At 39.5% G+C, this 27506-nt stretch overlaps 1 protein-coding gene across 5 annotated transcripts; it reads right to left on the bottom strand.

Annotated features, from left to right (window-relative positions):
* Positions 1-679: 679 nt before the first annotated feature.
* On the bottom strand, positions 680-27506 carry LOC143147034 (CYFIP-related Rac1 interactor B). 5 transcript variants are annotated; one of them, XM_076311854.1, is made up of 8 exons: positions 26893-27506; positions 26071-26126; positions 6371-6507; positions 5955-6179; positions 4656-4990; positions 1949-2028; positions 1694-1820; positions 680-817 (listed from the first exon to the last, which is right to left on the bottom strand). In XM_076311854.1, the coding sequence occupies exons 3-8, from the start codon at positions 6453-6455 to the stop codon at positions 680-682; spliced, it is 990 nt and encodes a 329-aa protein (XP_076167969.1). In that variant the 5' UTR covers positions 6456-6507; positions 26071-26126; positions 26893-27506. The 5 variants fall into 5 exon arrangements, with proteins under 5 accessions (XP_076167969.1, XP_076167968.1, XP_076167972.1 ...); XM_076311853.1 differs by lacking the exon at positions 26071-26126; XM_076311857.1 differs by lacking the exons at positions 26071-26126; positions 26893-27506 and adding an exon at positions 15023-15068.

The following is a 27506-nucleotide window of genomic DNA, read 5'->3' as shown; positions in this document are numbered from 1 at the left end:
ATATGCTCTAATTAACTCGCTCTTCCCCCCCTTGTTCAAGGGCGGACAATTATATCGATAAGTAACGCGTTGGCTCGTGGGACAATAATACTTCGGTGACGGTAGACAACTCGAACGTACATCGAAAATCGCAACGGAAGTGGTAACAGTAACCGGTAATGATCGATAATAATGAACGTCGCGGTGAGAAGATTAGCGATATCGTAATAATTCCTAAATGCGCGCGTTCGCGGCTGCAATAAAAAGCATCGCAACGAACGAAATCAGCAATTCCTCCGATGATCAGTCGTGTCGCGGATTTTTTTTTCGTTTTTCCACTTTTTTTTCTCGTTTCTCTTTGTTTTGTTTTTTTTTTTTGTATTTCCCTTTTTCTTTATACACTCTTCCTACTGATTCCCTACCTTTTCTTTCGTCAAAGATTTGTTTGTTTTTTTTTTTTTTGTAGAAGTCGGCAGTTTTTTTTCGGGGCAGCTTTAGACTCGGTACGAAAGACACTTTTGTGGTCCACCACCCAGCCACGATCAGGAACAGGAGATTGCTTGTGTCACGTGGATACGTGAGGATATCTTCTTCGGCGTCCTCGTGGCGCTACAAAAAGGATGCATCGCTCGTTCAGGTTCTAGAAGATCAGCAACCAGCTGTCTCAACTTCTGATACAGCAGCCGCGCTGTTTTGGTAATCATGCGGCAAGCAGGTTTTTTATGTTCTTCGGTGTGTTCTCCTCGTTCAGGTGCTTGGTGGTGTAACGAAGGGCGTTCAGTAGTCCTTCGCTCTTGCAGGGTGGTTGATCCTTCAATAGCTTCACACAGCCTTTAACCTGGTGGAATCAACGTATGTTTAATCGAATCTGTCGGTTAAATTTCGGTACCGTTTCATTTAGAATTACACGGTATTTTCGCTTTGACATAGATGGTTATATTCTAAGAGCAGAATATTCTACTCGTCGTAAAGATGAAAAAGAATCGTACCAATGTAAGTTCAAAAATGCTTTTCTTGCGAGTAAATACACTTTATCGACAAATGGATTGGAAACGAAATACATAAATAACGTATCGCCGGCTTTCACAATCTTTTACGAACCATTTAACACGTCTCAGGTGAAAGACTTACCCTAAACATTTAGTTACACTTGCACTAGAGACTTACACCATACATCCGTGTTGATTAAACATTTTTTAACAGCCTGTAAATTTGAAAATACAGCAAAACTGTAATCCGTTTGCGCGAATAATCTCCGAATGTTACCAGTACTTTCTATTAGCTCGTTCGATCGAATGATTCACTTTGTTAAACGTATTATTCGTAATGAAATATTATCGATAGAACACACGAGAACGAACATTTTATCGTTCCGACCTTTTCGTATTTATCCAGAGAAATTAATAGTAACGGCAAGAGCGTTATTTTCTTTGGCTACTTATAGACGCGATAACGTTCTATAGTTAAACCGACCATTTTATCTACGAGTTATTTTTATTCCGTTGTACATTTTTATGTCCCTGGATATGATATTTTAGCAGAATCCCACGCACCGCGTTATATTTAGACTATTTGTAAACAGGTTCTTGGAATAATTTAATGCAACGATTGACGTCAGCAGAATAGACGTATATAGAATATACCCTCGTGTATAATCGTGAAAGAATGTAATAATAGCTACAGTTTGATATTTTGGTCAATGGCCTGTACTTACATCAACATTCGAACCCTTAACAAAGGCACCTTGGGGATGAACGTGATCGTAAAGGATCACTAACCCCACCATCACTCTCAGTACAAAGAGTTGAGTCTCCTCTCGTTGGAATTGCGCCAGAAGATTACTAAGAAGAATGACATAATTCATTTTAAACTACAATCGTCTGTATAGTTTTTCTTTCAAAGTCTGCCCACTCGATTTCAATAATGCGAACGGGTTACCCTTTAACCGATACATTAAAAGGTTACTTACGGGTTTTCTAACATGCGTAAGCAAACTTTGGCCATGGTACCGAGAGTTTCCGTAATATTTTCGCGTGCCACATCTTCGTTCTGAAATAAATACAAAAAAAAAAGAACAATTATATCGAACGATAACGAACCGAGGAAAAATTTGACAAATTCAACGATCGTTTGTAGTTGACCGACACATTATTGACCCAACATTTTAGCAAAGATCAATTCTATTTAAAGTATTCGTACCTTTTATTCAACGTTTCTTTTATTCAATTGTCATACTGGCAAAGCATTCGTGCTTTCTATTCGACGTTCGTTTTATTTAATCTTCGTATTGAATCTATATAAAAATAAATATTTGTTCCGCAGTAACGCTTTTCTCCGAATGGAAGAGTTCCTAAACAAGAATTGTAAGGCTCAAGTTCAATTAAGCGAAACGAGAAATGGTTTCGTTTTATTTTACCGTGGCATCGACGCGTTCCAAGTGCACGCATTATGCGCATTTTAAATCGAGAAGCGAAATCTATATCGAGAATCGTATTGCAAATAACTACTTCCTTTACGATCCCAATTAAAATAACATCGTCACGATTTAAATGGATCTGCCGTCCATTATACCGGTGAATGTTCCGAGAATCGTTGTACTCTGAATCATTTTGCACGATAGCTTTTAATTTTCTACTTCGGTGCACGTCATTATTTGTATCGAACACTTTTACCCGCGTATCGTTACCGTGCACATCACCGAACTATGCTTGCGTACAACGTTCATAATGTTTCGTTGCTCCGTCCAAAACGAAACGAATCTTCGATAAACGTGGAAAATGAATTATCGATCGACCATGATGGAGAATATAAAGTAGGGTGTCTGTTATGCGGAATATAAAGCTGAGTGTCTGTATACATATGCATGAAGAATAGGCTCTAGCGTGTCAATCCGGTCCGTTCGATACCAGTGTAGCGAGTAAATTTATTTCCAGAGGAACTTTCCAAGTTTCTCGCTTCCATTCTTCGTTGTTTAATTCGCGTTTACTCGTTCACGGAAGCGAACCGAATTTTATTGGCAACATCTTCGCACCGAAGAACACAAAGTTCGATGCTTTAAGGGTAACGAGCAAAAAAATAAATAAATAAATAAAGAACGAAGCACTGCGTCAAATTCAACAGGAACTCGTTAATTGCACGCAGCTCGGGTCCAGTGACACGCAACTAACGAATACGTGGTAAGTTTCTATTCTAAGAATCGCTCGAACTCGGCTCGCGCTATAGCCAACCAACGAGAGCGACAAAACGAATCAGCTACCTGCAGCCGGACGTTGAGTCATCGTTTCGATACGTGAAAAATGAAATTTTTATCGTATCTATTCTATCTGGGCGAGACAGCCTTTAACAATCTGACAAATCAATCCTGATAAAAGTGAGTGCAATCACGGCTTCGATCGGTTTATCTCCAGGCGGATAATAATGCACTTTATCGTTGCAATATTTTCGTACGAAATTCGCACGTATTAGGAGAATTGTAAACAGACAATGGATTCACGCGAGGAATGGTTTAACGTCGCTATTTTTATTCGCAAATTCGGGATTATTGTTTGTACTTTATTAACGAGCAACGTCTAAACAGTAACGACCGTTTGTACTTTTACAAATTGGAAAAACAAGAGAGACAGATTCATGGAGAAAATAGTCTTTTCAAAGACCAAAAAAATCTTCTCTTATTTCTTTAGACCTTTTTCAAGATTTTTAGACATTATGTCGAAACATTGCGCCAATTGTGGCACCGTTTGGAATTATTCTTATCGAAATGATATTGTCAAACGGTTGAAGAGTCTTTGATCGAGGTAAAATAGAAACGATACAAATTTAATTTTTCATATATCAAAGTAATGATTCATCGCTGACTTTGAGAGTCAAATGCTACTAATTCGAGGGGCCCCCTGCTCGTCATTTCCACGAGACAGCAGGGGTAACTCGTGCGCAACCAATGAGTTCGTTCGGCAGACAAGTAACGAGTTTTTATTGTACCATCGTACAATGCATTTTTATGAATTTTTGTTGGAATATTCTTCGATGGAATATTCTTCAGCTATTAATTCTCTTACAGTGAATATAGAATTGCATTTACTCGTAGACATTTCTACTTTTCGGTTATACGTATATACCAATTCTTTTTGTTTAATTTTTCAATCTTCGAATTATCTAAATGCAAGAAAACATCATTACGGCTATCCGTTCAATTTTTTGACTCAAAGTTAACGCATTTTAAACTATGTACGCTTTCAATTCGTACTAATACCATATTTGAAAATAGTTTCTTACTTGAGAAATATTTGTCCATTTTCTGACCAGAAAAATAATCGATTTTCAAGCACAGGTAAATTAAAAGGAAAAAATTCAATTAAAGAAAAATAATAAAGTTGGAAATTTGTCTGGTTTTTCCACTTGAAAAACATCAAGAGCTTTTCGAAAGTTTGCGCTACGTATCCTAATTATAGTCCGTGACAAGAAATTCGAGTAAGAGATCTTCTTGAAAAATTCGATAGATATATTAACGCGACGAAAGTGCTTAACGAAGCGTTACTTCGCGGAACGTAATTAAAAAGTTCCGACGATAAGAAAGTAGCGTAGCCAGAATTTTTTTGTTGGTCTTCGGTCGGATCAATAATTGTCGGCAACAGAAGAAAGATAAGAAAGTACAGAGAGGAGAAGAGAATACCACTTACGTCCATCAAGAAAGTAATGGTCGCGTGACTCAGAACGCGAAGCATGGGTGTCGCGTGGGCGTAAAATAAGGACATTCGGTTGGCGAGCTCATTCCCTACCACGAGATCCTTTTCAGCATTGTCCTGCCGTGTCAGGGATGCCCTGGTCAACGTCCTTCGATAATAACTAAAATCATTTTGAATAGCGGGAGTTTTCATTTTGTGCTCGTCGAATTTTAAAACGAACTCCAAGATTTCGGCCAGTTGTTTCACCAAGGCTTGCTGGGTCTCGAGGTGCTGTGTCGGAGAGAGATTCCCTGAACACAGCTGACCCAGGATCTTCGGCACGACCCTTTCTGAAAACGGAAAAATCGAGTAAATGAGCGCGAGGAATTTTTATAAATTTGAAAATTATGTCACGAAATATATGGAATAGGGAATTATGTTTCGAAATATGTGAAATAGAGAATTAAGTTATGAAATACATGAAATAGGGAATTAAGTTATGAAATATATGAAGTAAGGTATTAAATTATGAAATATATGAAATAGGGAATTAAGTTACGAAATACTATATAAGAAATAGGAATCTAATGGTTTTAAGAGCTAAATCGATTAGGATATTAACAAAAGAATTTAAATTGTAAATATTTTGTTACGTTAGAAAAGTTATAGAGTAGACTTTTCTTTCGTAGTCGTAATTATCAATTGCACTCGAAAAAAATCACCGTGAAACATCGTTGATGCGCTTCCCGCTTCGACGATATAATTTCCACGGCCTTTATCCAAAACTATTTTATTTAACGAATCAATTTTTTGTATCACTTCATAAACCGACCAACATTTTCACTCCGGTAGTTTCCGCGTTATTGCGAATAAAAGCAATAAATTCTTCCGAAGTTTACAAACGATGAAAAGTTTCGCTTATGTCGATGCAGCGATATTGGATTTCCGATCACCATGTACACGGGAATATTCAGGCTAAACAATAATCCCTAGTAGCGCGTTGCTGAATCAATATCGACATTTAAACTTTTACGTTTTTATTTGGTTTCAGTGACTGACACCATAATTGAAAATAGACGTTTCACCATTCGACTCGGGAAACGCGAAAACTCTGTTTCGAGAATTCGAATGGAAATTTCATACATACGAAATCTTCGTCTCGTTTAAAATGATCCACGAACCGGTGGAATGTTTCAACGAGACGCGCGATACTTTGAACATCTAATCCAGACTTAACCCAGATCCTCCGTATAGAATACGGTTAATAGCATTCGAACCAATTTGTATTAAAATTAATACGGAAGTACCACTCACCGAGTTCCAATGAAAATTCATAGAATTTTTTCAGCTTGGCGACAAGAGGTGCGACGGTCAGGTAGGCTTTTCGTTGACATTCTTCCGTAGGCGCCGAAATCGCCTCCCTGATTTCTTTTCCGGCCCCTTTGTAGCATTGAATCTCCTCCAAGATAGATTCTGAATTTTTCAGAACCCTTTGCACCGCCTCAAAGGTCTCCCGTTCTATGTCGGAAGGCTGTGCGTCTGAAATTCGATAAAAAGCACAATTACTATTTTTTCACCGGTCTTTCGAACGGGTACGTCGCGACTTTAACGGCGTTGAAAATTTAAAGAAGCTCTTTCGCTGTAAAGTATTCGATCCTCGTGAAAAATTCAACGAGAGGAGAAAAAGCTCGAACGGAAATTCTAAGCGGATATGCATTCATGGAACTTACTTTCGAAATCCAAAAAGACGTCATATTTTTGAGGCGTGCAACAGGTAGACTCGTCTCGAGCAAGAAGACTCAGAAGCTTTCCCATCTTCGATCCGATGCTTTCTTCGATCCAATATTATTTACAACGTGAAAGGCATCTGTACGGGAGAGAAAAAAATATACAATTGTACAACGATTCGTCGATCGGGTTAACGTTCGATCGTTCCACGAACTAAATAAATCGCTCGAAAAGTCTCTGTTTTGGAACAACGTCAAGGATCGAAATGGATCGCGAAAAATCGATCGTAGAAAATCGAAGAATATCGCGAAAACTGGGAAACCGACACGACGGAAAGGTGGTGGACCGGCGAACACCGTTAACGTTTGCGGAAAAAGAATCGCGGTTCGAGCGGAGATAGTCGGCTTTCCGCTTCGAGTACGCGTGGTGACTACTCGGCGGTAGAACGGAATTTGAATTTCTGGCCCGATCCCTAAGCCGATCCGCACGTACATGTCGAAGTGTTAATTCCAGACAAACGGCGCGCGTGCATGTGAACTCGCGTACGTACGCTGCGACGAGGACCAATGTCTGCGGATGTGGAACGAATGAATTCCGCGAACTCGCGGACGAGGGACGAACCTTCTGTTAATTTCAGCTTGCCAAGCTAATCTACGCTGACCTCACCTGACACGATAAAACACGATAAGGAGTAACATCCTCCGCGTGCATCGAATAGTTTACGCGATATTTAAAGTTTCCCCGCTTTTTGGAGACTTTGGTCGCGGCGATGAGATTTTAGTTCGCGTCGAGTTATCGATAGTCGCGCAACGTGATCGAGAATAGTGTAACTTATCGGTCTTGCGATTTATTAATTTTTATCTATTTACCAATTTCAAGTTACCCACTAATTTTTAAAATAATTTTAAAATTTAATCGCGAAACGATCGCTAACTAATTCAAAGATAGGTCGAACGAAACGAAATGTTACATCAGTGGTCGCAATAGTAACGCACATAACGATACCAGTGTCTTATCGATGATACATCATCGGTAGCTTTTATCGAAGAAAGCAGAAATCGACGAGAAATGCGATAAACCGAACGGTAGAGTCGACGGTTCTTTCGATGCAACCATTATCAGCAACAACAACGGGAAGCGAGCATTCCGTGATATTTATCGGAGAATACGTGTATAATCGACGATAGATGTACATAACGGCGATAGAATCTCGATAAACACTGGAGCTCACTGAAAACTCGTCACACGTGAGAGGACAACGATCGAGTTTGCTAGATCTAAAATTGTTCACCGAGAGATTTCAATGTACCGGCGAATGTCTTCGTTATTTTTAGCTGAGAAGCGTATGTCCCGCTAACGAACTTCTCTCGTCACTTTAAGCCGCATAGATTCACCGAAGGTTTGGCATACCTCGAGGAAATTTGCACGCACGTTCTTGAAATTTTAAACAACGTTATCGCGTTCGAAAATACCTCCGTCGAATCGACGAGAGGCAAATTTCGCCGACCAAGCCCAATCGGCGAAGAAACGAACCGCGTCGAGAAACAATTAAAAATAAATTACATTCCCCGGAGACGTAGATCCGATAAACGATATCTAACGGATAAGTTTACACTCGTAAACAATCGATAAGTATCGATACGGTCGAGTGTAAACGACGTACGTACGTACGTACATAACAAAGGGGAAAGAAATATCGAACGCGTCACGTGCCTCGCCTAACCCACGAAATTTCAGTTTGCCCATCGAGGAACCGTTCAACGAAAATAACCAAGAACGGAGAGCAAAACGAGCGTTCCAATAATTAATTCGAACCTGATTAACGCCTCTCATCGGGGGCGCGGGTCAAAACGAAAATAACTTCATCCTCCACGAGGGTGGAATAAATGTTTACGTTCGAGAATTCCAACGTTGATTCGATGCAGAAACCTGGTTACACCCGATCTGCGAAATCTCTCCGGAGCGACGCCGTAACGATCATCGTTTCCGTGCCGCGAAACGAGACAACATCCACTCTCGGCAGGAGGCACCGTCTCGTGATCAATCGCGTAAACAAACCCCTGCGACTCGCCCCTCGGGGTGTCGCGACCGTTCTCGGTTCGTTCACGCGCTCGTGAAGAGAAAACGCACCAGAAAAATTCACCAGACGAACTCACACTCGTGATTCGAAGATCGATCGCGTCGACGAGTACGCGAACCCATCGGTGTGGACGAGGAAACCGTAAACCGTGTGGTCACTGTGGATTGTTGTCGCGATGGTCGCTGGTAAGCGCGACAAATCGAGAGGCACGATGATCGCGCCGTGGAAATTCCTTTGCGAACTCACCGTGGCGTAGACCCGGCGTAATCGCGAACGTCGACGCGAATACATGACGCTGACAGGTGCACGTCGAACCACCAAGGGTCGAGGGAGGGGAGGGTGGTCAACAAGTATCCGAGCGAGAGTGCAACAACTGTCATTCAGCGGACGGCCATGTTGCTGTTCGCAGGGGGTTACGTTGTGTAGTGGCGCGGTTCGAGGCCTCTCCTTATTTGGTAAACGACAGTGGCGGCGGCGGCACGTTCGCGCGAAAAATCAATGGGGTTAGTTCACCTGTTTACCCTCGTGGCGACGCTGCTGGCTACTGTTCGCGACCGACGAACTATTTCACCCATCTTTCGTCGCGCCAATGTATCGGGACGACCGCCACGTATCGAGTTGCAATTACTCGAATGCTAGCGCAGTAGATGCATCGCTTCTTCGATTACTTTGACTCTTACAGGAGTCTTACATTCCTCGTTTAGGAGAGATTCCTTTGTTCGTTAAGTACACGGTACTGTAACACCAGCCTCCGTTAGATGTACAAACCGTTGCCTCGATATTTCATTTACGACCGCTCGAACGTACTATATTTCTCGCGCGCTGTAACGAACTTTCGATTTGTTTCTCGACAATCAGCTGGAACGATAGGATTGAACGGAAGCATGGAGAAAGTTTGGAAAAGTAATCGACTCGCGAATATATATATATATATATATGTACATTGAAGAGCCGAGTTTTCGGTTGTTGAATTTCTTTTGGGGGATCTCGGTGACCCATAACCTCAAAAGTCTTACACCGTGTAGATAAATTCGAGTTTGTCGAGAAGGTGAAAAGTTTCGTGTAGTCTTTTTTTTTTGCGTAGAATAAATTTGTACCGAGTGAAGGGTACAATTGCAGCATGGAAAAATTGTTGTGTATATGATGGACCGCGGGAACGAAAGGAATCAATATTGCATTCGTTCGAATAAAACTAAATCGATTTGAAATTCTTTCGATAATAAATTCAGCAGCTCACGAAGAAGTCCGCCTTCTATTGATAAGAGTGATCGATGATTTGAAGTCGAGTATCGGTAGCGCGTGATTAATAGACGTTACAATGATCACTTTCATCGATCTCCGATAGTAAATACAGCTCGCCTAAATAAATTAGAGAAAGAGTCGTCGACCTACTTTTACCACGTACCGCACTAACATTGCGAGCAATTCCGTTTCTTTCGCGATTCAAATTTTCAATATAACTTTTTAACAAAGCATACGAAACTACCTTTGTACAATATTTATTTCTTATTTTCATTGCCACAATACTGGGATTATTCGGTTCGGAAATTCCGAGATACTCGGTGCATTGTTAAGATTGCTTTTGTTGAATCAACGACATCGAACAAACAGTTGCTTAATCGAATCGAGCACCGGAGCTTTTTTTTTATAAAACGGAACGCGTACGCGGTCAAAAAACATTCGTTTTAATCATTTTTATTTGCTCAATACGAATTGTTTGCAAAATATTCACGTTAAACCGAATTGAGAGAGACTTTATTGTAAAGCGTATTAATTACCAAGATAACTGAAAGCGGCCAACGATTAATTTTAACTTTTCAAACGTTTGTGCACTTGCTTTTAATACTCGTGCATGTGCGTATTATCAGTATGTGAAATTTTCACCCGCATATCATTAATATATTTGTCAAATATTCAACTGCATTTGAATTGCAAATGTATATATTATATATCAAAATGTTCCTCGCTGGTTGTATCCGAGTATTCGCGTCGTCATGGTGGCCTAGGTCGTAGTTCAAAATACGATTATAAATTTAGAATGTCTGAGGAACTCGTGGCCAACTCATCCATGAGGAGGTGCACTTCTTTTTTTTTTCGTAGACCAACGGGTCGCCAGTAACGGTCAAAATGAAACTCGAAAGGGTGAACAATATCGTTGAGGTTGACCGAGTTACGGGGAATTAATCGCGTTAATATTTATGTAACCTTTCTGGGAACCCTCGGTTCAGTACCTTTGTAGGTTAACGCTCGCAAGATAGACAAATGACATTGAAATGACAATCCATTTATAAATATCGTTTTAAAGTTAGACTTCCGTAATATCAATAGCAGATCGTAATGCACATTTTAAAACATTGGCTGGGAATCGTTCGTTCATTGTTCGTTTCTGTTCCGATTTCGAAAACTTCGTCTCGAAATTATATTCTAATTCTATTTATTCGATTAACTCGATAGGATTCGTTTAAAGAAATTGAACGAAAGAAGAAGGTATCTTAATTTTTTCTTTTTTTTGTCTATCAAAAAATGTGCAACGAAAATCTTTTTCATTAAAACTGTACGTTTAGTTTTTGCTTTATTATTATGGCGCAGCATGAAGTAATTAACTAATTTCATAATAAAGTTTGTATGTGTGGAATTGTTCATTTTTACCTCGAAAGAGTCTTTTATTCTGTGTAACGGAGAACGTATTGTTCCATTAGACAAATATGATATTAAATTGTCTGGAAGAAACAGGCTGTTGGAAGAAATTATGTTCGTACTTAGGTTACCGTATGAAAGCATTCACTTCTTGTCTTAAACGTTCTTTTGTACCATTAGGCGAGACAATTAGCTGCCCTGTTAGTGGTAGGCCACTCTGCATTATGAATAATAATGTACTTACTTTATTGTTTTACAATACAGTAAACGATGTTTGTCTATTCAAAATTTTTGATTGAAATTTTATTAAAAAAAATATGTTTTCTCGTTAAGTTTTTATTTAAAAGTTATCGCTAATAATTGTATTATCGATAATAATTGACCATTAGTCGCTACTGTAAAGTGGAGAACTTAAAAGTACTTTAATTTCATGGTAATTAGAATTAAACGTAATTGCAACACAAGTAACAACATAGAATGTTATTATAAATGTATTCTTTTTTTTGTTCAATAGAGCTTTCATTATTGATATGTAAGAAGGCGCAGATATCAGCAAAAAAGTAATGAAATAGGTTGAAACGATACGATAAAAAATCATCGTTAGTAATCGTAAAATAACGCATAGAACAAATATTACCTCGAGAGAGAATCGGTCTATATTATTTATTGGACACTAAAACAACACTCAACAAGGTGAAAACCAATCCTAATTTTATCCCAGTTTTCCGATAAAATCTCCGAAGTACCCTACACTGTTACGAACTTTATGCGCATCCATTAATAATTAAAGTATCCACGATAGAATAATTTTGAAATTGAAAAATTTCCACAAAAACGATTACACGTGTTTTGTGAAAATTTCACTACCATTTGTATTCCTTGCGTTACGTAAAAAAGATTAAATCGATTACAATTGTTTCCGCTTTCTTAAAAAACAAACAAAATATCAATCATTAATCGAATTTACGAGCGCACGGATACGTCGATTGAAAATTGGTAATAAATTGTTTATTTTTATCGTTTTCTTCGTCATCCACGGATCGAGCATTTTGATTGTATTAAATTATCCACTGCGGTGAATATAATTACGCGCATACAAGCAACGTCACTCACAGGTGATAACCCTGACATCGAACGTGTCGGAGCAAAAGCTTTTATAAATATTAACAAAATCGATAATGTCGTAAAAGCTGTGTGTTCTTTAAATTATTTATACATACTCACCCACATTAACGACGTCAGTCGTTGTACGCGCTAAGAAATAAGCGTAGCGGTGTAGCGAGGAAATTTTCTCCAAAAAAAAAAATCGAATTGCACACTTTTTGCACACTTTCAACAATTCTGCACACTTCACCTACTTTCGCGCATTACGAGGTTCGTGCAAGTTATTCCAGGGTGAGGAAACATTAGTTCCTGCGATGCACTGTTTAAATATCGTGACCGTGTCGAGATTTTGCACCTCTTACAAGACCACTATTGGATAATCGTCGGAAACCGTGGGGGGGGAAGATAATCGACGCCCATTAAAGGCCTTTTTGTACATCAATTCCAGCAAATCAATTTAGACCCTCACCACACCTCCCACCATGACCCTCGATACTCTTTAGTTCCCCTTTCCTTACGTTAACCTTAATTTCAACGCTACGACGTCGAACAAACGAACAATGATGACGATTACTCTGTTACCGATGACTTACGATATACGTACGCTTATACGTAAGTCATAATCCACCGGCTATGTTATACGTCTAATTAAGCCTTAAGTGGCACATTTCTTTTCCTCGTTTATTACGAGAATTAAACGTCGGATATTTTTTGTCGCATCATTTACACTGCCGTTTTCAAGTATACGGATACTGAGCAACATCGGGGGAACATTCCTGTTATTATAGCGTAATTTTTTCCAACGAGAATAGTATCGAAATTAAGTTGTACGATGCGATAAACATTTTACGATAAAGTTGGGTACAAAATTTTAATACATTTACGACAGTCTCTTCGGAAAATGATGTCTCGGTACATTACATTTGACAACGATACGAAAAATATATTTTCAGCGTAAAATTTCTGACAAATATAGTTAATACAAATTATTATCAAAGCGACGAATGCATTGCGAAAGAATATTCGTAAGTGTCTGTTACCGTGACTGAACACAGACCGTCTTAACCCTTCAAAAAGGTGAAATACGGTGTCCCTGCATCAAACAGCCTTTGTGCTTCATAAAATTAGAAAGGGGCGACATAACCAGCAACCGCGAAGAAACCAGCCTATGACAACTGGCCTATATCGGATGAGACACTTAAAACAGGCCACCTGAATAACTCGTTTATTTTTAGAGATAGAAAAAACCGTTTCCAGTAGAAGTCGTTTGGTTTCAAGAAGGGCGTCACGTGATGCCAGTTTTTTGGTTCCAAGTGGAAGCGTCAAGAACGCTCTAAGGTCGGCAATTTTTTTTTTCGAACGAAATAATATATCTTCTTACAAACGTTGCGATAAACGTTTTCGAGACGAGTACGATGACTTACGATTCGAGGCCGTTCGAGGTATACAAAGATCAGATACGAAGATAAACTTTCAATTTCGATAAACGAGTAAAACGATTAAGTAATTTGTCAATTTACGTATTCGCCATTTACGTAAATATTCTACACAACGACGGCGATAGAAACGATTCAATATTATAAGATAGTGCACGGTATCCATAGTTGGTAAATCTTTCGGACTTCGTCCACAAGCGGAATCTTGATGTAGAATATTTCATCGTCTCGAATGTACCGTATTTCTCGTTCCATAGAGGTGTATAGAATTTACGAATCGATATGGAACGATTTCGAACGGAATCGAAGCTCGTGAGAGATCCATTTCGTAACACGGAAGTACACTTCGTTGATTGATGCCACTTCCATATTCAAGTCTTGTACCGAGATGTGGATTATACGTGCCGTAACTTCTAAAATATTACCTACAAATTCTTCGATAGTCCCCATTTTGCGTTGAACTGGTTTCTTTTTTTTTTTTTTTTATTGTCCGCGTTTCCAATTCTTTTTTCGAAAGCTTTCCAACGGTGTTTGAAAAAACGAACCGCGAAGGTCGGGTTTGGATTAGGAAATCGTTCGTTGCACAGGCGCACGACTTCTAACGTAACTTGACGACATTCACCGTAAATGAACGCTATACTAGTATCAATCTCCTCTTCTCTCGCGCGACTCGTTGCGAAAATTTGAATACGTTCACGAACTACGAACCTTCGCTGCCATCTTGTCGTAAACTAAATACGTAATAACGATTCTTGAATGGTATCGTCCTTTTAACGCGTACACTTACGAGGAGCATCCGGGAAGCGTCTGACACCGATTTTAATGAAACTTTATGGAGCAGTCAAAGGCAAGGTGCACATATTTTTTCTTAGCCGCGATAACTCGAGACGATATTCTCGGTTCGGTCGTTGGAACATCGAGTTATTAATCCTTCATTAGCAGCCGACAATGTGCGTTTAACACCAGTGTCGAATAAAAATAATTTCAATCCATTATAAATTCTCCATGAAACCAGTCTACCGTCTCTTAGAAAAAATATGAACTTCGAAAACGGAGACAAAATAATTTTTCGTTAAAATCGACCGTCGAAACTTGCGCTGCATTGTTCCCCCTAAAGAAAAAGTCTAACAATACGTTTCTTCGAGAAACTCGTTCTCGGCTTCGTCGATTTTACCTGCTCCAAAAAAAAAAAAAAAAAAAAAAAACTAGCACCTCGCCGATGCATCCTTCGAAACGAGCCAACTTTTTCTCGAAACATATTTTTCCGTTCGTAAAAGTAAGAGAGTTACCGGCGGATGGCGTGTTTCAAGTGTATTACTTATGCACCGAGTCACCCTGTATAAACCAGTTGTCGTAGGTTGGCCTCCTGTGTAAATGCTATTATACGGTATACTTACTCCATTACGTTCGGCAAACCGAATCTAAATACCGGCGAACCCATTGAACGAAATTACGATCGGTGTAAACATCCCATACACGGGACGTTCGGCACGCAGGAACCGCGCAGTTTGCGAACGTCATTGCGTTCGACGTGATAGAAGATATCGTTAACGACACTTCTCATTCCAAGTACAGAACGTGAACGCACAGCCTTGTAGCGTCTCTTTAAGCGCAAGCACCACTCGTCTGCGGCTGGCAAGTCGCTACACGCCGCACCGTGCGTGCTTAATAAGGCGAGTGTGTACGTACGCAGCTTAAATACCAGCGAACCACGTAACTACGCCTCGCTGTGTGTCTACGGCGACACGTTACTCGTACACGCACGATATGGTAACACACGCCGGCTCCTGGGCGATCTCTAAACCCGGCGTGCTATTCCTTCCGTGGCTTTGACCTGCTTAACAACTAGGCAAATTAATTGCGGAACCCAACCACCACGAACGAACGAGGGTGGGGCAACGCGAGCAGCCTGTACACCGTATTAAAAATTACGCGTCCGTTAATACAACACAGAGAGTGGAAAAGACCGCCCCCCTCGTGCAACCGTGGATAACATTTTACGTACACGTACCTACGTACGTACGTACTTGCACAGAAATATACTACGCGCGCGCGTCCACGGAGTAACTACGCGCGGGCGCGTTCAGTCTTCTGCGAAGTTATCGAAACGAAAGAAACATCGGGCAACGTTATTAGACACGATTCGCGCTACCAAATCGTTTCTTCCGTTTCAGGAGTGCCATTGTTTCTTTGTCGAAAGAAGGTCGATGTCTTCGGTCTGTTAACCGTCGTTGATTATTAGCTTTACCGAGAATCGAACGATGTACAACCACAATGGTTATCGTTCGACTCGAAGCTTCGTCGCGTTGTAATTGCGCGACGATTTTACTCGAGAGAATGTTCAACGTGTATCGGAATTATTTCGTCTTGGATTCAACGAGCGTTAGATCAATCTTGTCTCGGATTTAGCGCGGTTCGTGAACAGAAGCAGTTGCTGCACGAGCAGCTGTGTTCTTTTCGCGAAAAATGTAACGTTGTTTAATCATATACTTTTCGAAGACATTTCTCTTCTTGATATACGAGCGATACGAAACTTCGTACAAATTGTAGAAATTGCGAAAAAACGTCTAACGATGTATTAATGTATTTTCACTGTAATGTCTCGTATATTTTGACAAAAACAACCTCGAAAGTGTGTCAGAAATTGTTACGATTCGCCAACCTTACGCTGTAAACGATTTCGCAACTAAATTTACCAAGATGCGGCGAGGCTGCAATCAGCTTTCGAAATTTTTTAAAATACCATAACGGTACCCGGTACAGTCCTATAATTAAGACAACATTTCTTGCAGCAGTTCTGGAAAATTAATACTTGGAATTGCCCCGGGTATCCCCACTACCTCGTCTTCGGTAACTCGTGTATCCTACTTTCCGAACCTTTGTGCATCCGGCTGGCCAACCAAATTTTAAAGAAAAATGTAGAAAACTGAAACTTCACGGTCCAGGAAACGCGAAATTAGAAACAGTCGCAACATTTCTCGATCGTAATGTTTATTCAATTCGACGTTAAATTCACCTATGTTAAGAAAATAAAATACTCAATTTCTTACGAAATACCAACCAAATTCATCGCATTGTATAAAATTTATACAGAAAAAGAATAATAGAAACTATTCTTCGAGATGGAATAATTTACAAAATGCAGAATTTCGTTCACAGAAATGTTCTTTTATCATTTCTTGCAATTCTGGTGAAGATAAATGAAAAGCAGATAGTTTTTGTCACCTTGCGTAATTTTAATTATCGTATAAAACAATTTCTACGCTATTCTCTATTTTAATATCTTTACATCAACGTGTATTTCGTTTCGCATTTAAACAATTCTTTCTCTAAAATCGAAAAAATCGAGAAGAATATTTTCTAATTGGAAAATATAATAGAAATTACTCGTAATATTCTTTGGTAGCCCTGGCCTCCTTAAGAACGCTGCAAATTAATTAAAAGCGGCAGCAGCGATGGTAAGGGGAAATGACCGCAAGCAACTCCATACCGTAACTTGCATATAGAAATCAATATCGTGTCAAATTGTAAATCGTGAAGTACGTGTCGTGACCAAAAATTAATTTACTTCTATCGAAAGAAAATCAAAGGAGGGGGAACAAATTGTTAACTCGATCGATCGACGCATTGTATCGAGTGAAATTAATGAAAATACAACGCAACCAACGGGGATTTACTTGTAGCCAATTGGCAATTAATCAATTGATTCCCGGAGCTAATTCGACGTTTAATATCGTTCGATCGAACTCCTCGCGCTATAAACCAATTAAACCGCTTCGAATCATTACGCTGGATTTGTTTGACGACGCGATCAAACGTCGCGTCATAAAACTCGCGGTTCTAAAGCGACGCTTATGGATTTCCGATGTTATCCGAAAGTACATACTCGGACTGAACGATTTGGAGTACGAGAAACGAAGGTACTGACATACTTTATTTACCGATCGGAAGGATGGTCTGCTTGCTTCGTGGCAATGGGAGATTGCAATCGACGTTCCCATCTGAACCACCATTGAGAGTTTTATTCCAAAACTCGCGATTATCGTAAAAAAAAAAGCGTCAACGCAATTTTCAAGACTCGAACGGGTTTGAAACGTTCACGGAGCAACGATTTATGTACTTGTATACCGATCGTTAAGTTAACAAAAGGAATGCTTACTCGATGTACAATTAAAAGAAGATTATTTAATATTGGATAATGTATATGTTTCGACAAAGTTATGCATATTGAGATATAAATATTAAAGGTCGAAAAGAGTATTTTCGATAATCGGAGATCTATATTTTGTATACAATAAAATTTTGAAATAAATTTACGAAAAATAAGGTCGTGGTACGAATTGAAATTAACCGAAGAATATTATTCGACAGCAAAGACGGTTAGAATTTTGAACAGAAACCGAATTAAATTTGTTAAAAGGTTCGAGTATTAAAAGATATTAAAAAGTCCTCCTGTTTTAACAGTGTATACGTAAAATTGAAAGAGCAATATCGTATTCGATGAATTATCTTCCATGGTAATCAACTGCAAATATTGGAGTTCAAACAAATGTAAAGAACCTTCGATGTGTTTTATAACGAAGTAAACATTTGCAAAAAAAAATCTACCGGAGCTCGTAAAAAACATACAAATAACATCGAATACAAATACTACAGTATCGATGCATTGTAAATGTTTTTTGTTTAATCGATGCCGATATTCAAAGCAATCGAGAGAAGAAAGTGCGCGAAAGTTTTCCTTTCCCTTTGAAGAATCGTTCAGAATTTCTTGATAACGATCCTGCAATGGTTAAGGGATCACGGAATCCCTTCGATTCGACTCAGGTAAACACAGTATGCAGCTGTCCAATAATTCAAGCATACTTGATTCGCGCAGATACGGGAAGCGCGATAACGGTGAACTCGGAGCATTTTTTTCCCACCAATTAGGAGAACTGGAACCATTCCCATTTTTCCTCGAGTGGATCGAAAGAACGGCTTGATGAGTCTGTCAAAACTAGGAATTAGACAAGGAGAGTTTTAATTACTCCGATTTCTACCGCAAGACTAACGAGAAAGATGCATCGATCTATGCGCATCTAAGTAGAGAAGAACCGTCTTGGAAAAAATTTCTTTCAATCTGGGCCCTGTCTGTTGATTCTTTATTTCGTTTCTTTTTATTTTTACATACAAACGAGTACGTGTAACGGATTCAACGAAATTTAAATTTCTACTTCGTGTCTCGACACACCGGTTACGTGATAGAAGCAAGTGCGGTAGACGTGAAAGTCTCTCACGCGATATGCTCATTTTCCGCAGACTATCGTATGACAATGATGAGAACGAAAACGTTACTTCAGAAGAAATGATTTCTCGAGTCTTTTAATTATACAAATTCCGCTCGTAGACGCGTCGGATTATAATTACGGTTAGAAAGTGTGAAATATGTGCTTAATTATCAAGTATTAGTAGTCGTTATCGTTGCACTCTTACTTAACAAGTATTCATGAAATTGTAGCGCCGTTTGCCAAGGTTTCGCGGTAAAATTATTACACGGAAATTGAACAAAACGTAGAGTAAGAAAAAATCGTGCTTCAAATTACGAAAATTGATTCTCGTTAGCGTAAATCTTTTAGGATGATAAGCACTTTCGAAGTGAAATTCTTACATTTACTTCGAAACAACCGGACGATCCGTTCGATCGGACGTTGAACAATTTCGTAAAATTCTTTCCATGGAAGAATTTCGGGAGAACGGACCAAAAATTGGAGACAAGTTAAATGTTACATGCTTAAACATAGTCGTAGTTTGTTAAATATAATAATTTTTACTTAAGGGAATACTTTGGTGAACGATCGAATAATTTGAGTACGCGATCCGTTAATTATGATTCAGTGGTAAATGACGATCGTTCGTCGATGTAAAGGAAATACGAAAATATTTAAAAATCGAACGTGAAGAAAGCGTCTCGAACGAAATGTCCTTATTATGTAACTTGATATTTAGTTTCATTGCGTATGACAGAAATCGCGCGTACCCCGGATATTTTTATGGTCGCTTACGCCACTGGCCAATCAGAGGGGATATCGTCATATCCCGGACGAAGACAGGAAACCTCCGAGTAAAATTCCCCCTCTGCTCGCATACACGTTCGCTTTGACAAACCTTTCTGTATGCACGCTTGATTACAAATGAAGCGAAAAAAAAAGGAGCGAATCATTTCAGGCCAGTTGCAATTAAATGCAACCAAACGATCGATACTTATCGAGAGAAAAGGATTGTATTACGATTCGGACAACCGCTCCTCGACAATTATATTTACAAAAGCTTTCGACGGAAATGCAAAAAAAATACGCGCAAAATGAACAGTATGTTACCGTATCATCGATTCATCGATCAAAATATAGCTATAACGCATCGTCCGGTATTTCTCGAACGTTTTACCTACAGACGAAAGACAGTATCGTGTTACACTTCCTTTTTGGTTTTTTAATCAATGTTTAATGGAAGAAATTAATGTCTGCTATATTTAGAAATATTAGTTAAAATTCTTTCCCGATTCGTATCTCGAAGACGGTCTCGCTTACTTACACAGCAATATTCTCCATTATTCTCAAACGATAAACAGCATTATGTCACGGTAACCGAGCTACATGTGTGTGATAGTGCTTTCCACGCACGTGATCACGCCACATCCGCCTATTCGCGATATCCCGTAGAAGGATGTTAATGCCTGTTCTCGTGTTTACTCACATAGAAACGTCTGCGGTATTTAAACAAATTAATATCCCGATGTACACGGAGCGCGTATTCATTGCCCTCTGTAGAGATTCTATTTCTTCAATTCGTTTTAACGACGGATTCAATTATTTAAACGGACTTCCGTGCCCGAATTAAAAGCATCTTTATCGTCGACGGAAGAGATATATAGTGACCTCGTAAAAACAATGAGGCGTTAAGTCGGTAGCGCGTTTCAATGTCGGGAATTAAGAGCCTACGGTCGAATTTTATATGTGTATATAAATTTCTTTTTCCTTTTTTTATTCATTTTGGAAAATTAAGGGCTCGAACGAAAGCAACGAACTAACGACCAGTGTCGAGGAAATTTTTTATCTGGATAACGAGAATCGTATAAAGCCGATACAATTTTTACGGGCAATGCTTTATTTTAATAAACGTCCGATGGAATAAACGCAAATAGGCGAATAAATATTTATAAATATGGTTAATAAATATTTATAAATATTCTTAATAAGTATTTATTCGTCGTTTCCACGATAGAAACAATTTTTTACGTACGCGTACGTACACGTGGTACGCGATGCGTGGAAAAACATTATATACAGGGCAATAATAATAGTGATAATGGTAACAGATCGTTTCATCGTTTGCACATAGAATAAATAATGGTAACAGATCGTTTCATCGTTTGCACATAGAATAAATAATTCGATTAATTATCATCCAGACGAACCTTATATATTTTTACAGACGCAATATTGGGAACTGCGAATAATAATTATGCGGATAAATTATTCAAAGAATCATCTGGATAAGGGTTTGCTCGAATAATACCCAACTTGCTAATGAGGAGGGTACCGGGAATGGAAACACGGTTTTTTAACGAACCATACCTCAAATTGTACGCCTCGATAAGCTGTTTAAGATACACTCCTCGTTTAGGCGTACACGGTCATTCGTCTTTGAGATAAATGAGACCAAAGACCAAGATTTCGGTGTCTTGGACGATAGTCAACGTACGAATGTTACAAAATTCTTGGAGCGATTCGGCGAGAATGTGGACAGTCGGTTGTAAATTACAAAATATCTGAAAACAAGGGAGGACTGACCCAATGATAAAACTATATAAATGGAATTGGTGTACGATCTCGCTGGGTATAAATACGCTTGGGCTGTGTTAGTCATCTGAAGTAAATTTAACATAACGTTCTCCATGCTCGTTGGATGTTCTGCTGTAGATATTAATGCAGTTAAGTTTCTACAAAAATGAGAACACAAAAGGATTAAAAAACTTTGCCCTGAAAAGATCGATCGAAGTATAGAAAATAACTCGTACAAAAATATAAACGAAATATAATTTTGTAGTTTACGATGGGTGGTAAAATTTTCGATGGAATCTTAATTATCTTAATAGATACCGAAGACTGACTACCACAAACTGAGTCCATTAATACTACGTGTCCTTTTTTTTGTATTATCCGTTGTATTACATTATTTATCTCACGCGACCTGCAAATGTTCTTTTTTAGGGCCTAGATCTTTAATGCTACTTGCCTCGAGAACGAGTGACGTTTACGCCCAAAGGAATGGTGTCTCTCTTAAATCGAGATCTAAAATTTGCAGTCCAATTCGCGAAAAAGCATGGCTACGGCGAGAAACATATTTAGAAGCAGCCTTGTGAGTTTCACTTTATACCGCTCGAACGTGCCCAAGAATTTTACTATACCCCTTTGGCCGACTATATTGTATTTATAATACCAAGAACGTCTTTTATATATTGAAGTACCGAATCAATCGTAACTTACGCGTCATCGTGAATCGTATTGCGTTCAAATCGTAATTGAAGCACGGAAATTATATTTCACGCCCGTGCAAATAACGGATCAAATAATCGTGATTAAAATTTTACTAGATGGAAAAAAAATGCTTTGTTGACTCAAGGTTATTGACCAGGAATGCACGCAGTACCGTTCCATGAATCAAGTTCTACTTGGTACAGCCAACAGCCCAATGGAATCCGATCGATGAAATTCTCCGTAGTTAGCTCGTAAATGAATGCAGCAACTGAACTGTATTACACCGGTCGAAATCAATACCCATTTTCTGTTCGATGGGTTTCTTCGTTTCGACTTGAAATTAAAAGGAATTCGTCGATCGTTTTCGAAACGTTCTGTTCCGTGCCCGTAACTACAAGTAAACGAGACTGGTTCCGCGTTAAATAACAAATATTTTACCACCACTTCGTACATCGATCGTTTCTCTTCGGTGGGTGTTTCTTGCTCCGGTGGTATCGTTGACAAATAATTTTATTTCTTCGATTCGAGAAACGACAAGAATAATCTTTTTTACATTCCTCTTTGTATTCGACTCTGTAATTTTACACGCGGATAAGTTTTTCACAGTCGAGTTCGCCAATATGTTACCATCGATATTTGCAGATGTTCCTTCGAGGAACTACAATAAAGCACTGTGTGAAACATGTATTTATTGATAAAATGGAGTACACTCCAGTAGAGATGCAATCGCTTTCTAGAGTTCGCCGATTAGAGAGCGAGCCGCGTGCTTCCCTACTTATTATCATGCGCACACACACGCGGGCACACTGTGGTACACTGTCGCAGGTATATCTTTCATTCGTGAACACCGATTATCGAGCATCTATCCTCGTTAACCGTTTCTATAGTGGTAATTAGAAATATTTTTCAGCAAAAGAGGCACCTTCGGTTCGCAAATACGATATATTTTCCTAAAATTCAGTTCCAAATTAATAATAATAATAGTAACATGTAAACGTTCATCGTTGTCGGAATATCGAATAAAGATCATTCGTAATACCGTGAAATTAACAGAAATTCTTTTGCATTTTTAGCGATGCACTGGTACTCCAAGGTTCGGTTAGCAGACCGATAGGTAATTGAAGAAAATTGAACATTTTAATTCTTTCGATACAACGCTCAGAATTTCCTGATGTGTTGTACACGGTTACACGTGTAGCAAGTTTCTACGAGAGTTTACAAATTTTGATTAGAAAATTGGATACCCGGCCTCGATCCGAACCGACACGTAAAATAAAATCTGTTGCCGGGGTAGCAACAGCAGGACTTGGTGAAACGGGCGAACGAATGTTTGTAAATTGAGTTTTGACCGTGGTAAATTGAATTTTGAACGAGACCACGGAAGATCAATAGATCGTTTTAAATTCTTCGTCGACGGGTAATTCACGGGTTCTCCTTTTCGTTTCCCACAAACGAGCGGGCGACCTAGTTGCTAATTGGCCGATAGATAGGACTGCCATGATCACAAGTAATGCGCTTCGATAATCTAATAACGTATCGCTGCCCATGAATTCATAGAGAACGCGATGAAAAAGCGAGCACTCGACCCTTTGAGATTAGCTCGATATTCGAAACTAGGAGAAGGATAAAAATCCGTATTTTTAACGATTACGCTTCCTTTCATCGTTTCCACCCCATTATCTCCATCCCGTAACATCGTTTTACACGTTTCGTATAACGAACATGGAAGTAAACGGGAAATTTTACTATCGATTAACATTGCCCGATCGGATACGTTCGAAACAATTGTACAATCGTTTTTATCGTCACTTCTCGATGTACGCAAATTTTACGAAGAAATATCCTTATTAAAAAAACGCATTCTCTATTTTCACCGCAATGTTTCTTTAAATACTCCGCGTACCTTTGTACCCAGAAATAAATAGACAAACCCTCGAGGGAAGTAGACTCCGATGAAACGGGCAGAATTAAATAAATAGAAAATTATGAACGAAAATAGAAAAATGTACGCGCGCGGTGAACTCGAAAGAGGTAACAGGGCTTACGTAAATAAATTCGTATTTATCCGGGGTGATTCGTTGTTATTAAAAGCAAATAACAACAACGAAAGCGCGCGAACAATATAACGAAGATTGTAAAGAAACCGTGGCAGAACATCGTCAGCCGAGTACAATTGATTTTCGATATACGAGTTCGTTCCCGCCTGCCAGAAAACGGAGAAAAAGAATTCCGAAAGAGATAAGCACGCTCTGTATTAAAGCAACACGGAAAGAACAGAAGTTAACCGAGTATGGTCGTAATTATGAATAATTTAGCGATAATGTGCGGGAGCGAGAAGGAATTTTTTTTCTTTCCTTTTCCTTTTCCTTTCTCGTTCGATGTGGCGAGCAATGACGAGATATTCTTAAATTTGTCCAATGGTTCCCCCGGTGCGACACGTAAGAGGAAAATCATCCGACAAATCGGCATCGCGAAAGACGCGGAATGAAATTGAGCCGTCACACAGCCTCGCGCGAATTATTAACGCTCGCTTCGAGTTTCGCGGTTTCCTTTGTCAGCCGATAAAAAGTTTTCAACGTGAAAGCAGCACCGTGTGTGCATCTGGCGTAGAGATTTCTCTCTCGGTTCTTCGGCGATGGCTCTCCCCGTCTCTTCGAAAGCCCGATACGCACTTGACTTCCACGCGGAAATGAATTGCACGTCGCTGCGGGCGCGTTCGCGCAACGGATTAATTCGCACGTAATTTACCGAAAACAAACATTTCGCGAGGTGCTCGGTTTTCAACTTCGAACCTTCGGCAACGCTACCACCTTCAACGAGTACACTGTTCTCGTCAATGTTTTCGTCAATTCTTACCTTCCGGTTTGTGCTCGCGGACAAATCTCGCGACCATTCTTTTTCATAGAGCATAAAAAGCGAAACGAATTTCTGTGAAACTTTGCATCTCGGTTTTGTATATCGAGATACAATTCGATTTTGAGAAGAATCGCTCGATGGTTATTAATGGTTACTCTCTTGAAGTTTTCGAAAGAACCGGATTTTCGATTACACTCGAACCGTTCCACGAATTAATGAAAATTGATCGTTTCCTTTCGACCTTTTCGTTTCTTTATTGGAGAAACTCCAATAAAGAAGGATTTAATTCTCTTTAAGGTTTATTCCGTATCGTTTATATTCGTTGTTTGTAGAAATGTTCAAAAAGAATATTTCGGAGAAATTTCAGAGGGAATTGAATGTTACGTAAAAAATTACCTAATCTTTTTTATGGCTTGTGTGATAATGAAACAATTACAAAGAAAGTAATTTTCATTAATTCGTGGAAAGATTCGAATACGTTTGACGATTTCTTTCTCTCCGCGTTGCATTTGAATGCATTTTTTGCATTGAATCGAACCTTCTTACGAATGGCCGAGAATCGAGGAACATTTCCAATCTCGAAAGAAGGAAACCGTGAGTACGGTATTTCCTGAGATGTTGTCAAGACTTGTGTCTCTCGAAGAAGCTGTCGCAAAGTTAGCCTCGCTACTTCTCGGAATCGGTTGTTCCCTTTTAAACGTGTCTCGCTCTCTCCCTCGTTGTATTTCGCTTCTGTTACCGGTGTAAACAAAGGCGAGCGTGCTATAGCGATAATAACGATCAAATTTCACCTATTTGTCTGAAACGTTGTCGTGTATACCTAGAGGGCCTGGGCCGCTGATAACTTCTCAGAATATACTGTATATAAATATACTTGCAGAGCCTGTTATCGCAACGACTCTGCTTTCGCCTCGAAAGTAAGTACTGTTTAGAGAGGAGGATTATTTCTTTTTCAATGTTAATATTCGATGGATCCGATAAGTTGGAAAGGTGAGGCATAGAAGAACGACGATAATCGAAACCTCGATGGCACTCAATTTTTATTTAATCTCCATTTAATTAACTCCGTGTACCTTATTTTATCCTCGACTTCGCTTCGTTTCCATTTTAATTCGCCGTAGAAACGCAGCTGCAATAAAATAGAAATCAAATTGGCATTCCTGTCCCGTCTTTTCAATAACATTTTATCGAACGTAACGATATCAATGTTCTCGAGGCGCTTTATTGACTGATAAACATACGAGTATTTGCCGGTGTAAATGTTTAAGGTAGGAAACGTGCACGGAGATTGGGAATTTTTTGAAATTACCATTGCGATTGTAAAATTATATTTTGTTGCTTCGCCTTTCACTTTGTGCAATCGATGCTTGACGTAGTTTGCTTTGCAAACTTCGACGAAAGGAGCACTACGCTCGCAGCATATTTTATCTATTATATTTAAATTGCAACCACCTACTGCAAACAAATACCACGTTTCTCGTACGGTAACCGAGTGGGAGAAAATACAAATCCGGACGAAAATTCGAACGTATTCGTTCGAATTTAAAAATACGATTTTGAATTATAAAATATTTCACGGTTGACCAACGAGAAACGTAATAACGAGCAAAAACATCGTGAATAAATCACAACACGTTGTTTTTGCTCGTTATTGAATATTCGAGTAAAATTCGTCCCGTTTTCCATCGTGCTCCTAAAATGCAGAACTTTCGGCGAACTCGTGACATCGTCTCCGTTAATTATCATAAGTCGCGAGGAATGTTGTAATTCGTGCGCAACGAGCGTTTATGAAATCGGTTTTGCAACGAGTGTTTCCCGGCGACGAGGTCTCGGGCGCTCGACTCGTTAAAAACAACAGTTTACGCAGAGCGAACGGAGAAGAAAAGTTTATTTACCTTTTGACGGAGAGCGAGAAGATGGAGCATGACTCAACGATCGAATTATTATCTTCGGGTACGTGAAGGAGCTTCAAGAGTCGCCGGTCCGAAGTGTCGACATTGTTCTCCCTTCGTTCGTTAATGCCCGCTTCCGGTTATCCAGGAAGGACCAACCCCGTTCCTCGTGACCCCCTTTTCTTTTTTTTTTCGAAAAGAAACCGATCCCCTCTCGGCCGACGCGAAAGGTCTCAGGTTGTCGCGGTACGATAAGCGCGTTATCACTCACAACACGCCGCACAAATACGTGGAACGTCTCAATAAAGACTCCGTTGTGCCGGTCGTAACCGCGAGATGTTTGTTTTATCGCTCCCTTTAATCGCGACGACCTGGGAATTTCGACGCCGAGCTACGTTCCCTTCTCGTCCCTTTACCACCCGAAACGCTCGTTACGATCCCTTTTTCAAAACTCGTTTCTCGAAACCGATGGAAATTGCACGCGGTGTACCCGATCGCGAGACAATTTCGCGAAAGTTACTGTTGCGCGAACCGATCCCCGAGCAGCGAGACGAGTGCAGCGTGAATTTCTTTCGACGAGGTGGAGACGATCAACGAAGCGGGAGAACACGACTCTA

The sequence above is a fragment of the Ptiloglossa arizonensis genome, chromosome 5 (genome assembly GCF_051014685.1).
Source record: "Ptiloglossa arizonensis isolate GNS036 chromosome 5, iyPtiAriz1_principal, whole genome shotgun sequence".
In the NCBI taxonomy this organism is placed as follows: Eukaryota; Metazoa; Arthropoda; class Insecta; order Hymenoptera; family Colletidae; genus Ptiloglossa; species Ptiloglossa arizonensis.
Note: the sequence above shows the minus strand (reverse complement) of the source record. Positions and strands in the feature narration are given on the sequence as shown.

Excerpts from the sequence above, each read along its gene's own strand:
- LOC143147034 (XM_076311854.1), bottom strand. The coding sequence starts at position 6,455 with ATGGGAAAGCTTCTGAGTCTTCTTGCTCGAGACGAGTCTACCTGTTGC. Across the intron at positions 2,029-4,655 it reads CCATTACTTTCTTGATGGAC|AACGAAGATGTGGCACGCGA; the intron begins GTAAGTGGTATT and ends TATTTATTTCAG. Across the intron at positions 818-1,693 it reads TTAAGGGTTCGAATGTTGAT|GTTAAAGGCTGTGTGAAGCT; the intron begins GTAAGTACAGGC and ends TGATTCCACCAG.